The following is an 18,395-nucleotide window of genomic DNA, read 5'->3' as shown; positions in this document are numbered from 1 at the left end:
GATTTCTTTTCTCATTTTTATTTATTACAAACACTTCCTTCTTAGATTTTTCCAGGTCATAACTATAAATATTTTAAGAGTAATTTGATATAATTATTCATTCAAATTTTATGCATTTTAATATGTCTTTTCAATAATAGTTGGACTAAATATGGTAGTGAATTAAGTTTTCTTTCTGAAGAATGATTTAAATGTAGATTTAATAATGCAAGTTCTCGAAAGTTCTGAAATTATAGTGCCCAACTTTTGTACCTAACCTATAGCAGGATCAGTATATGTGTATTTTCAACAAAAGATTGAACAGTGACTATTTTTTGGTGAGAATAAATATTTACTTTTTAAACTACCTGTGCTTTTATACTTTAAAGTAACACATGATTGCTTTCTTAAAATCTGTTTATTAATATATGCCTTATTTTTGTTTTTCTCTTCTTTTCCCTCTCTCTTTACTCTGCTTCCTTGGATGCTTTCCCAAAGGAGGACAAAGTGGTTAGAATCCATGATTTCTTTTCTATCGTTTGTTATTACAATGCTGTGAACTTTATTAAGTGAATGTTTCACCTAGTGTTGTTAATCACTATATTTCACAAAGAAATTACATGCTAGGAAGAGCTCATTCGTAGCTCTCATTGAAAAATAAAATGAACATCTAGGAGCATTACAGAGTTTTATATTAATAGATAAAGTCTGGGTAGTTTGTGTTCATGGGAACGGTGATATTTTAACATAATTTAAATCATTATGAAGCTCATTTGTCCTCTTAGCTCCCTGAGTTTTGAGGATGATTCATCTGCCTTGAGGAACAATAAAGTCTAATGGGCCTTACCTTTCTCATCACCCATTGGACGCATGGCGGGTGATTTGAAACTCTACAGCAGGAGGAATGGGATGTACTGATTTAGTGGAGAGAATGGATCAAATTAAAATCAAGAGCTCAGAATAAAATGATTGTTCTATAGAACACAAGTAGCAGAGTTGTCATATTGAACCACAGTTTTGCTCTTTTCTTCTCCCTCATGCATTGAAATCACTCCTAAGGAAGTAAAAGGTCACCTTTAACTCTTATCAGTCTTGGAAATCACAGAGGATGTACTCAGTAAGATAGGAGACAAGTGGAATCTTACATCAGCCTGTCCTTTGCAGACATACTATACACTTTCATTTGGTGTAAATTACAATTTCCCGATATGAGACTGAGGCAATGAGTATTTTGGGTTCAATATATCAACTCAGCTGCCTCTGTTCAACTGTTTTAAAGTTTAGATTACATACTGCAGTGTGTAGGCAGCAAGCCTGACATTAAGCTGAACATTAACTTGTGTTTTTAAACTTGATGTTAGTATATGTTCATAAGTTTTTTCTATGAAAAAGAAATCAGGGTATTATATAGGGTAGTTATTTTCACTAAATGTGTTTGCCTGTACCATTGGTGGTACGTGAGATCATTCTAGGGGCTATTATTTTAATGCAATACCGGTTTCCCCCACTATCTGAAAATAGAGATTTTCTATGAAAACTTTTGTAAGACCAAATGGCATAAAGAGAAGAAACAATTACCTCTGGACATATCTTGCTAACGAATGCACAAAATAAATCAGATAAGGCACAAATGCCCACAGACACATTTCAAAGCTGTGGTGGCTGGATGCTGAGATACTGAGTGCGGTCCCTGGGGAAGGAGCTTGGCAGGGCTGCTCTCTCTGCTCTGGGTGTGTACTACCTCTATAACAGCTCACTCCAAAACAAACACGGAACGCTAATTTTCACATCTCACCTTTTTTCTTTCGTAAAAGCAAAGTGGAGTGAAGGGAACTTTTAAAAAGCGGGGCGATACGTGTAATGTATTGTATTGTATTAGGAAAAAAAACATAATTAGACTATCACACTTTTGGTTTCATGAACACTACTTTGGATGAGTCTACATTTGAAATGTAGGTAATTTTAAAATCCTTTAAAGAATAAAAGTTTAAGTACATAAATAATGCTGGTGTTGTGCAGACTTCAGCTACTTCCGTAGGGCTGGCCAGATTGATTGTTCCCATACAGGTAGGGTATTTGTGCTTGTTATGATTACAGACGCTGTAATAAGAATTCAGGGGAATTTTGTGGTTGTCAGTCAAAAATAGAATGAAAAAACCTGTAAAATACAATCACTTTCAATTATTATCTTCACTTTGATTAGAACGCATATATCTACCATTTATGTTTAAGTACTCCGTCAAAATTTCATTAAAATGCTTCTTAGCTGATTGAGGTTGACGATGAATTTCCATTTTGGTCCAAGGAAACTGAAGCCAGATTTTGTCTTAGTTGTGTTAAAGAGAATAGCCAAGTATTAAGCAAAGTACTTGATTGCTATTTCTTTCCCTATTCCTCTGAGATCTTTTATTTTTCGTAGAGAAATTATAATTTACAGATGTGTGGAGGGGGTGCTTTTATGAGAGGAAAGCAAAGACTAATAAGGATGAATAAAACTTTGCTAAAAGGAATCTCCATCTTGTTCAATAAAATAATGATGAGGTCTACTTAGTTTGTTAAATTGGTGAATAAAGTGACTAAAATACTAGTGTATATGATATGAAGACCTAAGGATAGCTAGGACATAAATATTTCTTTACTGAGTCCAGTGAAAAGTATTAATGATCACATCGTTTGCAGCCTGGCAATATTTTATTTCAAAACTTCACTCTTAGCCTAAATCACCTCTAGTAATTTGGGAGATTGTGTACTTATAAAGAAAACAGCTTGTCATGAAGAATCACTTTGCACGTGACGCATGTATAAAATAATCTCATTATAAATTATTACGTGTGTAAAGTGCAAAGTGCACACTCTGAGAGATAAAATGATAATTTTTATTTCATCAAAAGACTTCTCTGAAGTCTAAATATATAGGGATACTGTGGATTTCCCCACAGCCTGTTTAAATTGGTTTTTTTTTTAACATCTTTATGGAGTATAATTGCTTTACAATGGTGTGTTAGTTTCTGCTTTATAACAAAGTGAATCAGCTATACATAACCATATATCACCATATCTCCTCCCTCTTCCAACTCCCTCCCACCCTCCCTATCCCACCCCTCTAGGTGGTCACAAAGCACCAAGCCGATCTCCCTGTGCTATGCGGCTGCTTCCCACTAGCTATCTATTTTACATTTGGTAGTGTATATATGTCCATGCCACTCTCTCACATCATCCCAGCTTACCCTTCCCCCTCCTCGAGTCCTCAAATCCATTCTTTACATCTGTGTCTTTATTCCTGTCATGCCCCTACATTCTTCAGAACCTTATTTTTTAGATTCCATATATATGTGTTAGCATACAGTATTTGATTTTCTCTTTCTGACTTCCTTCACTCTGTATGACAGCCTCTAGGTCCATCCACCTCACTACAAATAACTCAATTTTGTTTCTTTTATGCCTGAGTAATATTCCATTGTATATATGTGCCACATCTTCTTTATCCATTCATCTGTCGATGGACACTTAAGTTGCTTCCATGTCCTGGCTATTGTAAATAGAGCTGCAATGAACATTGTGGTACATGACTCTTTTTTTTTTTTTTGGCGGTACGCGGGCCTCTCACTGCTGTGGCCTCTCCCGTTGCGGAGCACAGGCTCCGGACGCCCAGGCTCAGTGGCCATGGCTCATGGGCCCAGTGGCTCCATGACATGTGGGATCTTCCCAGACCGGGGCACGAACCCATGTCCCATGCATTGGCAGGCGGACTCTCAACCACTGCACTACCAGGGAAGCCGCATGACTCTTTTTGAATTATGTTTTTCTCAGGGTATATGCCCAGTAGTGAGATTGCTGGGTCATATGGTAGTTCTATTTTTAGTTTTTTAGGAAACCTTCGTACTGTTCTCCATAGTGGCTGCATCAATTTACATTCCCACCAACACTGCAAGAGGGTTCCCTTTTCTCCACACCCTCTCCAGCATTTATTGTTTCTAGATTTTTTGATGATGGCCATCCTGACTGGTGTGAGGTGATACCTCATTGTAGTTTTTATTTACATTTCTCTAATGATTAGTGATGTTGAGCATCCTTTCAGGTGTTTGTTGGCAATTTGTATATCTTTTTGGAGAAATGTCTATTTAGATCTTCTGCCCATTTTTGGATTGGGTTGTTTGTTTTTTTGATATTGAGCTGCATGAGCTGCCTGTGTATTTTGTAGATTAATCCTTTGTCAGTTTCTTCATTTGCAAATATTCTCTCCCATTCTGAGGGTTGCCTTTTCTTCTTGTTTATGGTTCCCTTTGCTGTGCAAAAACTTTTAAGTTTCATTAGGTCCCATTTGTTTATTTTTGCTTTTATTTCCATTTCTCTAGGAGGTGAGTCAAAAAGGGTCTTGCTGTGATTTATGTCATAGAGTGTTCTGCCTATATTTTCCTCTAAGAGTCTTATAGTGTCTGGCTTTACATTTAGGTCTTTAATCCATTTTGAGTTTATTTTTGTGTATGGTGTTAGGGAGTGTTCTAATTTCCGTCTTTTACATGTAGCTGTCCCGTTTAACCAGCACCACTTATTGAAGAGGCCGTCTTTATTCCATTGTGTATTCTTGGCTCCTTTATTAAAGATAAAGTGACCATATGTGTGTGGGTTTATCTATCTCTGGGCTTTCTATGCTGTTCTGTTGATCTATATTTCTGTTTTTGTGCCAGTACCATACTGTCTTGATTACTGTAGCTTTGTAGTATAGTCTGAAGTCAAGGAGTCTGATTCCTCCAGCTCTGTTTTTCTTTCTCTCAAGATTGCTTTGGCTATTCAGAGTCTTTGTGTTTCCATACAAATTGTGAAATTTTTTGTTCTAGTTCTGTGAAAAATGCCATTGGTAGTTTGATAGGGATTGCATTGAATCTGTAGATTGCTTTGGGTAGTATAGTCATTTTCACAATGTTGATTCTTCCAATCTAAAAACATGGTATATCTCTCCATCTGTTTGTATCAACTTTAATTTCTCTCATCAGTGTCTTATAATTTTCTGCATACAGGTCTTTTGTCTCCTTAGGTAGGTTTATTCCTAGGTATTTTATTCTTTTTCTTGCAATGGTAAATGGGAATGTTTCCTTAATTTCTCTTTCAGATTCTTCATCATTTGTGTATAGGAATGCAAGACATTTCTGTGCATTAATTTTATATCCTGCTACTTTACCAAATTCATTGATTAGCTCTAGTAGTTTTCTGGTAGCATCTTTGGGATTTTCTATGTATAGTATCATGTCATCTGAAAACAGTGACTGTTTACTTCTTCTTTTCCAATTTGGATTTTTATTTCTTTTTCTTCTCTGATTGCTGTGGCTAAAACTTCCAAAACTATGTTGAATAATAGTGGTGAGAGTGGGCAACTTTGTCTTATTCCTGATCTTAGTGGAAATGGTTTCAGTTTTTCACCATTGAGAATGATGCTGGCCATGAGTTTGTCATATATGGCCTTTATTATGTTAAGGTAAGTTCCCTCTATGCTTACTTTCTGGTGAGTTTTTATCATAAATAAAATTCTATGAATTTTGTCAAAAGCTTTTTCTGCATCTATTGAGATGATCATATGGTTTTTCTCCACCAATTTGTTAATATGGTTTATCATATTGATTTATTTGCATATATTGAAGATTCCTTGCATTCCTGGGATAACCCTCACTTGATCATGGTGTATGATCATTTTAATGTGCTGTTGGATTATGTTTGCTAGTATTTTGTTGAGGATTTTTGCATCTATTTTCATCAGTGATTTTGGTCTGTAGTTGTCTTTTTTTTGTGACATCTTTTATCTGGTTTAGGTATCAGGGTGATGGTGGCCTCGTAGAATGAGTTTGGGAGTGTTCCTCCCTCTGATATATTTTGGAAGAGTTTGAGAAGGGTAGTTGTTAGTTCTTCTCTAAATGTTTGATAGAATTCGCCTGTGAACCTATCTGGTCCTGGGGTTTTGTTTGTTGGAAGATTTTTAATCACAGTCTCAATTTCAGTGCTTGTGATTGGTCTGTTTATATTTTCTATTTCTTCCTGGTTCATTCTCAGGAGATTGTGCCTTTCTAAGAATGTGCCCATTTCTTCCAGGTTGTCCATTTTATTGGCATAGAGTTGCTTGTAGTAATCTCTCATGATCCTTTGTATTTCTGCAGTATCAGTTGTTACTTCTCCTTTTTCATTTCTAATTCTATTGATTTGAGTCTTCTCCCTTCTTTTCCTGATGAGTCTGGCCAATGGTTTATCAATTTTGCTTATCTTCTCAAAGAATCAGCTTTTAGTTTTATTGATCTTTGCTTTGGTTTCCTTCATTTCTTTTTCATTTATTTCTGATCTGATCTTTATGATTTCTTTCCTTCTGCTAACTTTGGGTTTTTTTTGTTCTTCTTTCTCTAATTGCTTTAGGTGTAAGCTTTGGTTGTTTATTTGAGATTTTTCTTTTTTCTTGAGGTAGGATTTTATTGCTATAAACTTCTGTCTTAGAACTGATTTTGCTGCATCCCATAGGTTTTGGGTCATCATGTTTTCATTGTCATTTGTTTCTATGTATTTTTTGATTTCCTCTTTGATTTCTTCAGTGATCTCTTGGTTATTTAGTGGTGCATTGTTTAGCCTCCATGTGTTTGTATTTTTTACAGATTTTTTCCTTTATTTGATATCTAGTCTCATAGTGTTGTGGTCAGAAAAGATACTTGATATGATTTCAATTTTCTTAAATTTACCAGGGCTTGATTTGTGACCCAAGATATGATCTATCCTGGAGAATGATCCATGAGCACTTGAGAAAAAAATGTATTCTGTTGTTTTCGAATGGAATGTTCTATAAATATCAGTTAAGTCTATCTTGTTTAATGTATCATTTAAAGCTTGTGTTTCCTTATTTGTTTTCATTTTGAATGATCGGTCCATTGGTGAAAGTGGGGTGTGAAAGTCCCCTACTATGTTTGTGTTACTGTCGATTTCCCCTTTTATGGCTGTTAGCATTTGCCTTAAGTATTGTGGTGCTCCTATGTTGGTTGCATATATATTTACAATTGTTATATCTTTAAATTGTTTTTGTCTTTGTTTTATCATCTGTTTGATGACAGGGTATTAACTTTAGATAACTCCTTTAGTAAATTAACACTTTGGTCTTACTAAGTGAACTGAATTACATCCTCTAAACTCAATTCCTTTGGGACTTCCTGTAAAATTTGATCAGTATTTCCTGTTTGGTGGGGGTAACTGGCTGATGAATAAAGCAACTAAAAATGAACTTGCTACCTTTCTAGTTAATCTTTATTTTCATGCAAATAAAAGTGTCAGGTGTTATATGTTAAGAGTATTTTGTAATAAATGTCAGCAATATTCTGAAAAACAGAACATGACCATTTTCTTATTTTTTTAATGTGAAAGCTACACATATCTACCTTTTATACATCATGTACAAAGAAACTTTTTTATATCAAGATAATTAATGAGGTACAATGTTTACAAAGTCATGATTTTTTTAACTGGCTCCTCATCCCCTTTAATTGGTGTTTGTTTATAGAAATCATACTAAATGATATGCTGATAAAGTATGTTTTTATAGAAAAAAACTCAAAGTGTAAGGGTTGGGTGGAATGGGACAGCATCAACTGAGTTTGGAACTGTCCTCACCCCAAGTTGTTATCTGTAGGGAGGTTGATTCTGGCAGCAATAAAGAACTTTGCTTTCATGGACTCTGTTTTAAATACCAAAATTGTTTTGTTTTGTTTGTACTCTCACTAGGGTTAGATAAATACAGGCAATTCAGTAGAATCATATCCATTTTTTAAATGATTTGCATGATTGTGTTAAATATTTATTCTCATTATGAAAAAAGTCTCTCAGAATTATGCATATTTAGTCCATAGTATGATGAGCCATCTGATCATAATTTTCAACCTTCAATCTTTTGAAAAAAATGACTGTAAGAGTTTGCCTGCATCCACTTTCATGTTTCTCTCTCTCTCTCTTTTTTAACTAGATGCTTTGATCATGGATTTCTTTGCAAGAATGTTCTCTTAGAGATTCTGCCCAGAAAGACAGTATGGGCCTAAGTAGAAAAGTTTATAAATAATAAACATATTAATAAGGAAATATTAGGGTACACTGAGAGGAGAACATTCATTAAGCAATTTAATTGATTAGATTTTTCAAGGTTTCTCTTACTGTGTCGTGCTTGTCTGAGAGAGGAGTAAAACATCAAGTTGTAAAAACTTTCATTAGATAATGAAAATAATTTTAAAAAATTACAAATCAGTTTTAGGGATTTGCTACACTTTTTTTCAGGGCCATAGAATTTTAATCTCTTGAATTTAGCATTACTATTCTGGAAACATTTGTTAATATTCATTAATCATTGAGATGTTTATAGTCCTGGTTTTGTCCCGACTCCTGAAATCATAGTTTAAAACCTTTATAAAACCTGTTTCCAGAAATTACAATTTCACAAACCAATGTTCAATACAGATGCTTCTTAGGGTGTAGAGAAAACCCTTCTAATTTAAGGAAAGGGACTGTGAGAGGCAGAGCTTTCACAAAGCTAAAGACTAACCCATGGCAAACTGCCTAGCTTTCTGTGAACCTAAGTGGTCAGATCTCTTGTTCATTTACCTAGAAGTGGAATTACTGTGTCACATGATAGCCTTATGTTTAACAATTTGAGGAACTGACAGTTTTCCCAAGCAGCTGCATAATGGTATTTATGGGTTCCAATTTCTCCACATTCTCATCAATACTCGTTACTACCTGGATTTGTTTCTACTATAGCCGTCATGTTGCCTGTGAAGTGATGTGGTATCCTGTTGTGCTTTTCACAAAGCTGTTTTTAAACCAAAATTATCAAACTAGTTTTATATCTCCAAGGATTCACTTTGTGTGGATTTAGATTCTTACATGAAAATGTTTCTAAGTGAGTCATTTCTTGAGAATAGATTTTTTTTAAAGCTATCATAGTCAAAGCATTAGAAGTTTGGTTTCTTTCTTCTCTGGTGATTCTTTATGTCTCTTATGTTACAACTACATAAGTACTTATTAACCTATATAAAGCAATCAGAACAGGAGCTCTGTTGAGTTTAGGATAACTTGGAATCTAATATCTGTCTAGACCAGCTATCCCTAGGGTGCACACAAAGTAAGAGACTTTCATTGACAATTGAAAAAACTATCGTTTAAACATGTGGAGAGAACTAGCACCTTCTGTTTTACCATTCAGCCGTAGGTCCAAAATTAACACAGAAGCTTAAGCCCAGATTCTAAAAGACCATTCTTTTTTCAGCATGTGCAGGATATTTTCTTGAGTGATGAAAGCTTTCAGCAGTATGCAAATAGACCCACACAGAGATGCAGTAATGACCAGATTTTCTGTCACCAGCCATCCAACTCTCCATACATCCCTGAGGTCTTCCTCCAACAGATTTCAGCAGTAGATAGATTCCCTATCATTGCTGCTGCTAGTGGGGAATAAATTATTAGTCGCAAGCAAAGCCTATTTTATCTGATATTTGTATAGCTACTCCAGCTCTGTTTCGGTTGCTATTTACATGGTATATCCTTTTCCATTCTTTTAATTTAATCATACATTTGTCTTTGAATCTAAAGTGTATCTTATACAAACAGCATATACTTAGGTTTGGGGTTTTTTTTTAAATCCAGGCTGACAATCTCTGCCTTTTGATTAGATTTGTAATCCATTCATATTTAATGTTTTTATTGATATGATTGTATTTTTGTCTCCTAGTTTACATTGTGCTTTTTATCTCTCTTCTTTTTTTTATTTTTTTCCTCACTGTTCCTCCTTTACTGTTTTATTTTGCATTAATGGAGTATTTTCTAGGCATGTTTTAATTATTTCAGTGATTTTTAACTGTATTTTCTGAGTTATTTTCTCAGTGACTCTAGGGTTTCCAGTATACATTTTTTTCCATCTTTATTGAGATATAATGACATGTAACATTGTGTAAATCTAAGGTATACAATATGATGATTTGATAAATGTATCTATTACACCCATCTTTCCAGAATCTACTTCACATTTATACTACCTTAATCCCAGTGAAAGCTAAAAATGTCCATTCTACATAACTCTATTCACCCTTCTCCCTTTTTTTGTGCTATCGTTTTTATATATTTCATGTCTATATGTTACAAGTCCAATAATACATTGTTGTAACTATCACTTTATATGGTTTTATCTTTTAATGAAGCTGAGAGAAGAAATCAGAGCAAGTATACATTTACAGGATATGTTATATAACATTCTTATTTACTATTTTTGGTTCTCTTAACTTCTTCCTGTGGCTTCAAGTTACCATCTGTTGTCATTTCCTAACTCCAGTCCAAAGTTACTTCCATCCATCTCCTTTGTGCTGTTGTTATTGCCAAATATATGCGATTTCTTTATGCTATAGACTTAACAATACTAGTATATTAATACTGCTTTATACTACTTCTAAATAATTTAACAAAGAAGAAATATGAAAGTGTACTTTCATAATTACCCCTGTTATTATCTTTACCATAGTTCTTTTTTTTACATGTGAATTCATATTACTGTCTAGCCTAAAGAATTTCATTTAGTATTTCTTAAAGATGAGTCTTCTAGCAATGAATTCTGTCAGATTTTGTTTACCTAGGAGTGTATTTCTCCTTCATTTTTGAAATATAGTTTTGCTCGTTTTGGGATTCTTGGTTAACAGTTTCTTTTTCCTTCTTTCAGCACTTCAAATATATCATCCCAGTCCCTCTGACCTCCATTGTCTTTGATGAGAAGTCAACTGTTAATCTTATTAAGAGCTCTTGTGTGTGATGAGTCTATTTTCTCTGTTACTTTCAAAAATTTCTCTTTGCCTTTCATTTTCAACGTTTACTGTGATATGCAACTGTCTAAGTATGAATCTCTTTGTGTCCTTCCTAGTTGGGTTCATTAGTTTCTTAGACATGCAGATTAGTGTTTTCCATCAAATTTGGGAAAGTTTCAGCCCTTGATGCTTTGAAATTTTTTTGTCCCTTTTTCTCTCTCCTCATTATGGCAGCTCCTACTGCACATATGTTGGTGCAGCTAATGGTTTCCCACATTTCTCCGAGGTTCTGTTCATTTTTCTTCATTCTTTCATCTCTCTTTTCATTAGGTCACATAATCACTATTGATCTGTCTTTAAGTTCATGGATTCTTTCTTCTGCCAGCTCAAACCTAATGTTGAGCCCTTCTAGTAAATTTTTCATTTTGGTTATTCTTTTCAACTCCAGAATCATTTTATTTCTTTAGTAAGCTCTATTTCTTTATCTATCTTCTCTATTTGATGAGATGTTGTTGTCATAACTTGCTTTATTCTTTGAGCATAGTTCCTTTAGCTCTTTGAAAATATTTACAACAGTTTTTTTTAATGTCTTCATCTGGTATGTCCAACATCTGGGCCCTCTCTGAAGGGGGTCCTTTTTTTTCTTCTGTGAACGAGTTGCATGTTGCTATTTCTTTGCATGCCTCATAATTTATAGTTGAATACTGGCCATTTTAGATTATATATTTGGCAAATCTGGTTACCGATCCCAGTTCCCACTCCCGGGGCCTTTTTTTGCTTGTTTGCTTCTTTATCTGCACTATTTCAGTGAAACAAATTTCCCCTGCAGTGTGCAGCCTCTGATGTTCCTACTTGTGGGCACAGCTTTGGCATGCACACATCACTCTAGCCTTCCCATCAGGGATGCTGGTGTTTTTAACCAGGCAGTCTTTAACCACTGCTCTCTTTTCTTGATCTCCCAGTTAAGATCTCAGTATTCTGCTTGTATTGAAGCCAGTCTTCAAAGTCTGCTCCAATTCCAGACTCTCCTTATCTGCTTCCCTGTTTCTTTCTGTTAAGCTTCTTGCTTGTCTTTTGTTTCCCTTGTTGCTATCATGGAGCTGTCAGTCTTCTCCTTATGGCTCAGCACCAAAATCTGCATTGTTTTTAACAGTGGTGCTATGCTTGAGTGTTCCCAACCTCTGTTCCAAATGAAATCATTTCCCTTAGAGAAAGATACAAAACTCTTTCTTTCTATGGCTTGTCTCTTCTGCTAGTCAGAACTCCATGCCACTGCTCTGGAGCTGGTGTTAGGGATGGCAGCCTGATTCTCTCAGATAGACACCTCTGCTCCATGAGTGTCACACTGGATGAGGTCAGTAATCCCTGGTATTCTTGATGTACTTTTCCTGATGTGGAAATTCCACCCTATGAGCAAGCTGGGACAAGGGTGTTTGGGGTCCAGCAACCTTGGTCTGACACAGTAGAGGTAGAGATTTAACATAGAGTTGGCAGATGGGTGGAGGAAGTGAGCCCTTGACCACTCAATGGCACTTGCCTGGAATAGAGTTGGAAGTGGGGATGAGATATGCTGCTGACCTTACCTGCTGGGGCAGGAACTATAGCCCTTGACTGGGGGCTGTGGGAAGAGGGAGCCCATGTGCTTGGCTGCACCCACAGATGGCACTTCCATCTTGCTGAGCTTGGATGGATGAAGGGAGTGGGTTGTAGCTCAAATGCCACAGACCCTCACTTTTCTTATGGACATTTAGTAGAGTTTCTTGAATAAATGTTTGTCCATTTGCTATATGCCCTTTGGATAATTTCTAGGGACTTTAAATGGTTATTTTTAAAAATAATAATTTTCACCAGTTATGGAGTGGAAGTCTACAGAGCTCCTCTAGAAGTGCCTTTCAAACAGACTCTTGATGGTTCTAGGTTAACACTCATCTATTCACTTATTAATTCATTTTTCATTTTTTCATTCATTAATTTATGTTTTTTCCCATAGGATCTTTATATATAATTTTATTCTTTTAGAATCAACTACTAATTGCTTTAACAAATGCAATTTTGATGGTGATACCTCAAGACGCACTCTTTCTGTTTAATTTCATATAAAAAATTCTTTCTGTGAACTTACTATTTAACAGTTTCAGATTAAAGTGTGTGTGTGTGTGTGTGTGTGTGTGTGTGTGTGTGTGTGTGTGTTCTGTTTGATGCATAATCATATTTTTGGAACACCACATTAAAGAAATAGTTTTCTCAAAAGCTTCCCCTTAGTGTACATGATGACAAGTATCTGGTAATTCTATGAACATCCCTACTCAAACCTTTTAGTGCCCAAAGTATTTTGCGCCTATTTATTTAAAAGCCACAAGTCTAATAGACTATGACTATTTCCCATATTCTATTTATTAGAGCTGTCTTGGAGAGATCTTTAAAAGTTTATAAAATATGTTCTAAACTTATTAGAGTAGTTTTGCAGACACTTAAAACATTTTTAATATGTTCTAAGGAACCTAGACCTTAAGAAGTCGTTTTCATATACTTCTTTACTATGGCATTTAATAAATGTATTCATTGAGTATTTCATTGCTATGTAATATGTACATGCAATAGAGTCTTTTCTTACATAAACTTCAACAGCAAATATTTTGTTTCCAAAATTCCTTTTAAATTGTTTCATAATGGAAGAAAAAAGAACTTTGTGCATTTAATTTCTAAACATCTGTGTTGTCAAAAATTAAATTTTCATAAAAATCAATCAAGTATTTTTATTGACCAATAATGTACTGTTGTAGCCACTATCACCACTATCCCTGAACTATTTTAGGAACCATATCAACACTGTCACCCAACTCAGCCTTTTCTTTCTATTTACCAGGATAGTATGTTCTCTTCTTATTTTTCTTTGAGTTCTCTATGTTCTTGGAGATTAAAGAACGAAGAACTATCCTCCTGCTTTTCTTGTGGGTTAAGTACAAGTGAAGACCCCTTGTTTTGCCCTATGTCTGACTCACTTGTTTTCTCTATCTTTGCTTTATTTTCACGTTTTGGTAAAAAGTAAATTTGGGGTATTAAGATGAATTACAGGACATGGTTTAAAGATGGTATCAAGGATAGTAGAAGTTATATAGTGAACACTTCTTGTGTTTCTACTTTGAAATTATTCTTTAAAAAGAAACGATTTTGATGATGTCTTAAAAGATGATGTCTCATGTTTTTTCTCATCATATTCACCACCTTCCATTACTAATAGTTTTCAGAATCTCAAAGCTCTTCTTACATAATAATCCTTCCACTGAATTTTGAATTATCCAAAAGCAAAATTTTCTAGATCAGATTGTCTTGTTTCCATGCAAGAAATGTTTTCTCAAATCTCTAACAATACAGACTGTGGGTTTTCTTTTTTATGTCACTATTCCCCCAATTTTTGTAATATATAAAATGGCTGTTTCTTATGGAAACATTTGCTCTGATTCCTCACAAAAATCCTACTTTTCTCAAAGGAAAATTTCACCCAGTGGTTCATCCTCAAAATTTGAGATTGAGCCCTTGTCTAAATTTTAGCTTTAGATGAAGAAGAAAGCTTTCATTTTCTAACAGTCCCACCTGTCAGGTTTTGGGACGGTGAGTGTGATGCTATGGGGGGAAGCTTTGCAGCAGGGAATTCAGGGCAGTTTCCTTGGTTGGTCTCATCGCTGTCTGCCACTCAGACTTGAGCTCCCGGTGGCCCCCTTTCCTTTGGCAACATCCTCAGTATCATTCAGGATTGATATTTCTTTCTCTCCAATAGTTCTGTTCATCAGACTTGTCTCTGACCACTGTAGACCCCTCTAAGCTTCCCAGTGTCCGTGACAGGTCAGAGTTCTAATTGTCCTAGTAAACAGAGAGGGGGATCTCTGGGTGGGGGAGACCTCACATTGGCAGTCAGATGCATCTGCAGATGTTCAAGAAGCATCTCAAACTTAACACATGCAAAACCCAACTCCCATTTTTACCCCCCAAGCTAGCTTACTGCACAGTCTTCACTGCAGGAAACAGCAGCTCCATTATTGAAGGAGCACAAACCAAAGACCCAGGAATCCTCCTGACTTGCTTCTTTCTCTCTCTCTTTTTTTTTCCTTTTTTTCTCTTATATCTCATATCCAACCCATCAGGAAATCCTGTTGTCTCTATCTTCAAAATATAACCAAAATGCAGCGTCTTCTCACCACTTCCCCTTTTCTAGCCTGCTCTGAGACATCATCTAGTCTGAATTATTGCATTGGTTTGCTAACAAACCTCTCCTTTCTGCCCCCAAAATGCCACTCCCCAAGCCCAATCTTAGCTAGAGTGATGATTTTAAAATGGAAAACAGACCATCTCATGTCTGTGCTCAAAACCCCATGTTGGCTTCCCATCTCATTCAAAGTAAAAGCAAAGCCCCTCAGAGTGGTACCCAAACTCCACGTGATCTGTACCCACACACACAGGCACCCTCTCCCACCATCTCCCACCTGCTCACTGCCTTTGCTGGTGGTCTTCTTCTTGTCCCTACTGGACACTAAACAAAAACTTGCCTAGGTCCTAGCACAGCTGCTGCTTCTTCTGGAGCATGCTACCCATACCTCAGTCCTGAGCTGTGTTCTGGTTTTTGCTCAGATATTACTGTATCAAAGAGGCCCTCTCTAATCACCCCGTATAAAACTGTGGGCACCTCCCCTACCATGCTATCCTTTCCTATGTGTCATGTTTAATTTTTCTCCACAGTACTTTCCCCTCCTGTTTCTTTGTTCAATGTGAGCTCTGCGAAGAGAGGGCTTTATTTTATTCTGTGCAGTATTCCCAGTGCCAGCAACAATGCCTGGGTTAGATAGGCACTTTACAAATTATGTGATTGTGTTAGGGTTTTCTAGAGAAACAGAACCAATATATGTGATTTATTATAAGGAATTGGCTTATGTAACTATGGCGACTGAGAAGCCCCATGACCTGCTGTCTGTGGTAGGGAGGCCCAGCAAAACCAGGAGTTACTTCCAGTGCAGGCCAGAAGGCCTGAGAACCAGTGGGCCCAGCGATGGGGTCCTGACCTCAGTGCAGGAGGACACTGAAGCCCTAGCTCAAACAGTCAGAGGGACAGTGAATTCTCCCTTTCTCTACACTTTTGTTCTGTTCAGGCCCTCAAGGGATTGGATGCAGCCCACCCACCCTGGGGAGGGCAATCTGCTTTACTCAGTCTCCCAATTCAAATGCTCACCTCGTCTGGAAACGCCTTCACAGACACACCCAGAATTAATATTTAACCCAATATCTGGGTACTGTGTGGCCTGGTCAAGTTGACACATCACGTTACCCGTGACTGTGATGCAGTTAGTGTCTGTAGTGTGAGCTTCGTGTCAGCAGGGCAGAGAACCTCTTCTCCACTCAGCACCATCCTCCTGCCTTGAGAAAGTCACTGGGCAAAGCCCCGCTGTACTTTATATGCTCTATTTGCTTGTTAAAGTGGGGATTAAAATTTGCAGCCCTGGGGCAGCGTGCAGAGCAATGGCACGGTTTTGGAGGCTTTTTCTGCCCTCTCTCTCCCACTGGACCCTAGTCCTCCTTGCTCCATGACCACGTGCTCCTTAGCTTAAGCACCTCTGGGAACCTGTCCACATCCCAGCCTTCCCTCACCCGTGTCCTACTCAGCTTGATTCTTCTATCTTTTTTTTTTCGGATTACATTTTTTTTAACATCTTTATTGGAGTATAATTGCTTTACAATGGTGTTAGTTTCTGCTTTATAACAAAGTGAATCATCTATATGTATACATATATCCCCATTCTTACCTGGACCGTGTCTTCCAAAAATTTCTCAGTTTCTGACCTATTCATGGTGTCCATCCTTGTTTCACAGAACATATCCAGATATTCTTACTTTTGTACTTTTATAACATTTGGAGGATTAGGTAATTGCCTTCTTGAATTGAAATTTTATTGAGTAATTTTGATAAGGTTGAACTTTTAAACAAATAATATTAGAGCTTAAATAGAATGATAAACCCTCCCCCAGTTTAAAAACCAAGAGTTTTTATGCAGACATTAGGCATGGATAATGTTTAAAGTTAATTTTACTCTGGAATAGTCAACACAAAAGATTTTTAAAATACTCTTTTTGGTGAGTATTTTCAAAAATTTAGTTCTTTTAGTTTCTTCTAATGTAACCCTGAATAATTTTTTCTTCTTGAATTCTTGTCACCTCCAACCCTTACTGGGTTGACTTGCCCATTAGTAAAATCCAGTAATGTGTTTGGATCCTAGTTATTGCAGTGAGAAAATACACATCAAATGTGCAATGATATTATAATATCAGAGAAATTTTTTAAGTAGTTTCAGATTAGTGGTTAATGCTATATAAATAAAAGCTTGATGCAAGACACTTTTTGATCATTTTACTCTTTGCCCTAAAACACATATCCAGACACAAAATAATGTACTCTATAGTGTTTTTTTAATAAAACACTATATTTAAAGCAAATATTGTATGAAATATTACTATATCAAACATTGCTGAACAATTAAAGCAATTGTTCTCTGATGTATCTTGAAATTATTTTCAAAAGGAAAATGTTTGGATTGTGTAAACTCATTGTTGAACTGAAACTTTCTCATTAATGAAGTAAAGTATTGTGATGGTTAGAGAAAATGAGAGAATTAGAATTTGACTTGGCACACTTTAACAAATGCAAATGAACCAAAGATATACTTTATAATTTGTCTTTTAATTCACTTAGTACTTTTTAAATGTTCTGTAAAGTAATTTCCAACTTGCATTATTTCATGAAATTATGTCCACACTGATAGTCATAGTAGTTCTTTATAGGTAGAGATGAAAACTGTGGCCAAAGAAGTTTAGTGATTTTTCTCTCCATCAGAATGTTGATAGGATGTGGTTGGAAATCCAAGGTACCTTCATCAGAGCTCATGACTTTAAATTAAGTGATGTGATGAATTTCTTCTAAGACAAATTCTCTGGTTATAAACAGTCTCTACTGTTTATAACAGATTTTAAAGGGTATATTAAATCTCACATTTTATTTGTGGGCATGTTTTGACTCCTTCACTTTGCTTTAACTGCTTGGATGACATGGACCATATTTTATTTTCCTGGGAGATACTTGAATTCAAAAGAATCAAAGGAGGCTCCCCACAAGATTTCAGCTTACTAAGTTCAAATCTGAACCAACTTCAGTAGGAAATGGTACATGCATGAAGAATGGGCACAGATAGATTTTTCTGTTTTGGACTATTCATTCAAGATTTGCAAGTAATCTAGTTTCCATTTCATGAATGCTTCTTAATCATACACTTCTTGGTTGGTACTTTATTATTAATTGGAATAAATTACTTTGATTTGTATCTTTGGTAGGCATATGAATTTGGTTGAAAGTCAAGTACTTATTATAGGCATTGATTTTCTTAGATATGTATAGAATAAATAACATGTTATTGGCCAAGTATGGTATTATTAGAAACTGATTTTATCTGTTCTCTAAATTCACTCTTTTATCATAAGGAGCTTATTTTTAGAAGTATGTGACCCAAATACATAATGCAATAATGCAAATAGCATTTTGTCATCCTTCATAAGCCAATTAAAACATACAATATCAAGTTA

General features: G+C 35.8%; 1 protein-coding gene across 3 annotated transcripts in view; it reads left to right on the top strand.

Moving 5' to 3' along the window:
• LOC309972203 (regulating synaptic membrane exocytosis protein 1-like) overlaps positions 1–552 on the top strand; it is a gene marked incomplete at both ends in the record, with an annotated part of 197,766 nt that extends 197,214 nt beyond the window's left edge. For all 3 annotated transcript variants that reach the window (XM_082855773.1, XM_082855772.1, XM_082855771.1), the window contains one exon: positions 478–552. In XM_082855773.1, the coding sequence (XP_082711899.1) occupies positions 478–552 (75 nt within the window). The remainder of the gene's footprint in view (positions 1–477) is intronic.
• Between the last annotated feature and the right edge of the window lie 17,843 nt (positions 553–18,395).

This window comes from Leucopleurus acutus (assembly GCF_964270905.1).
Source record: "Leucopleurus acutus genome assembly, chromosome: 15".
NCBI classification, from domain to species: Eukaryota; Metazoa; Chordata; class Mammalia; order Artiodactyla; family Delphinidae; genus Leucopleurus; species Leucopleurus acutus.
This window is presented reverse-complemented; position numbering and strand designations above follow the sequence as displayed.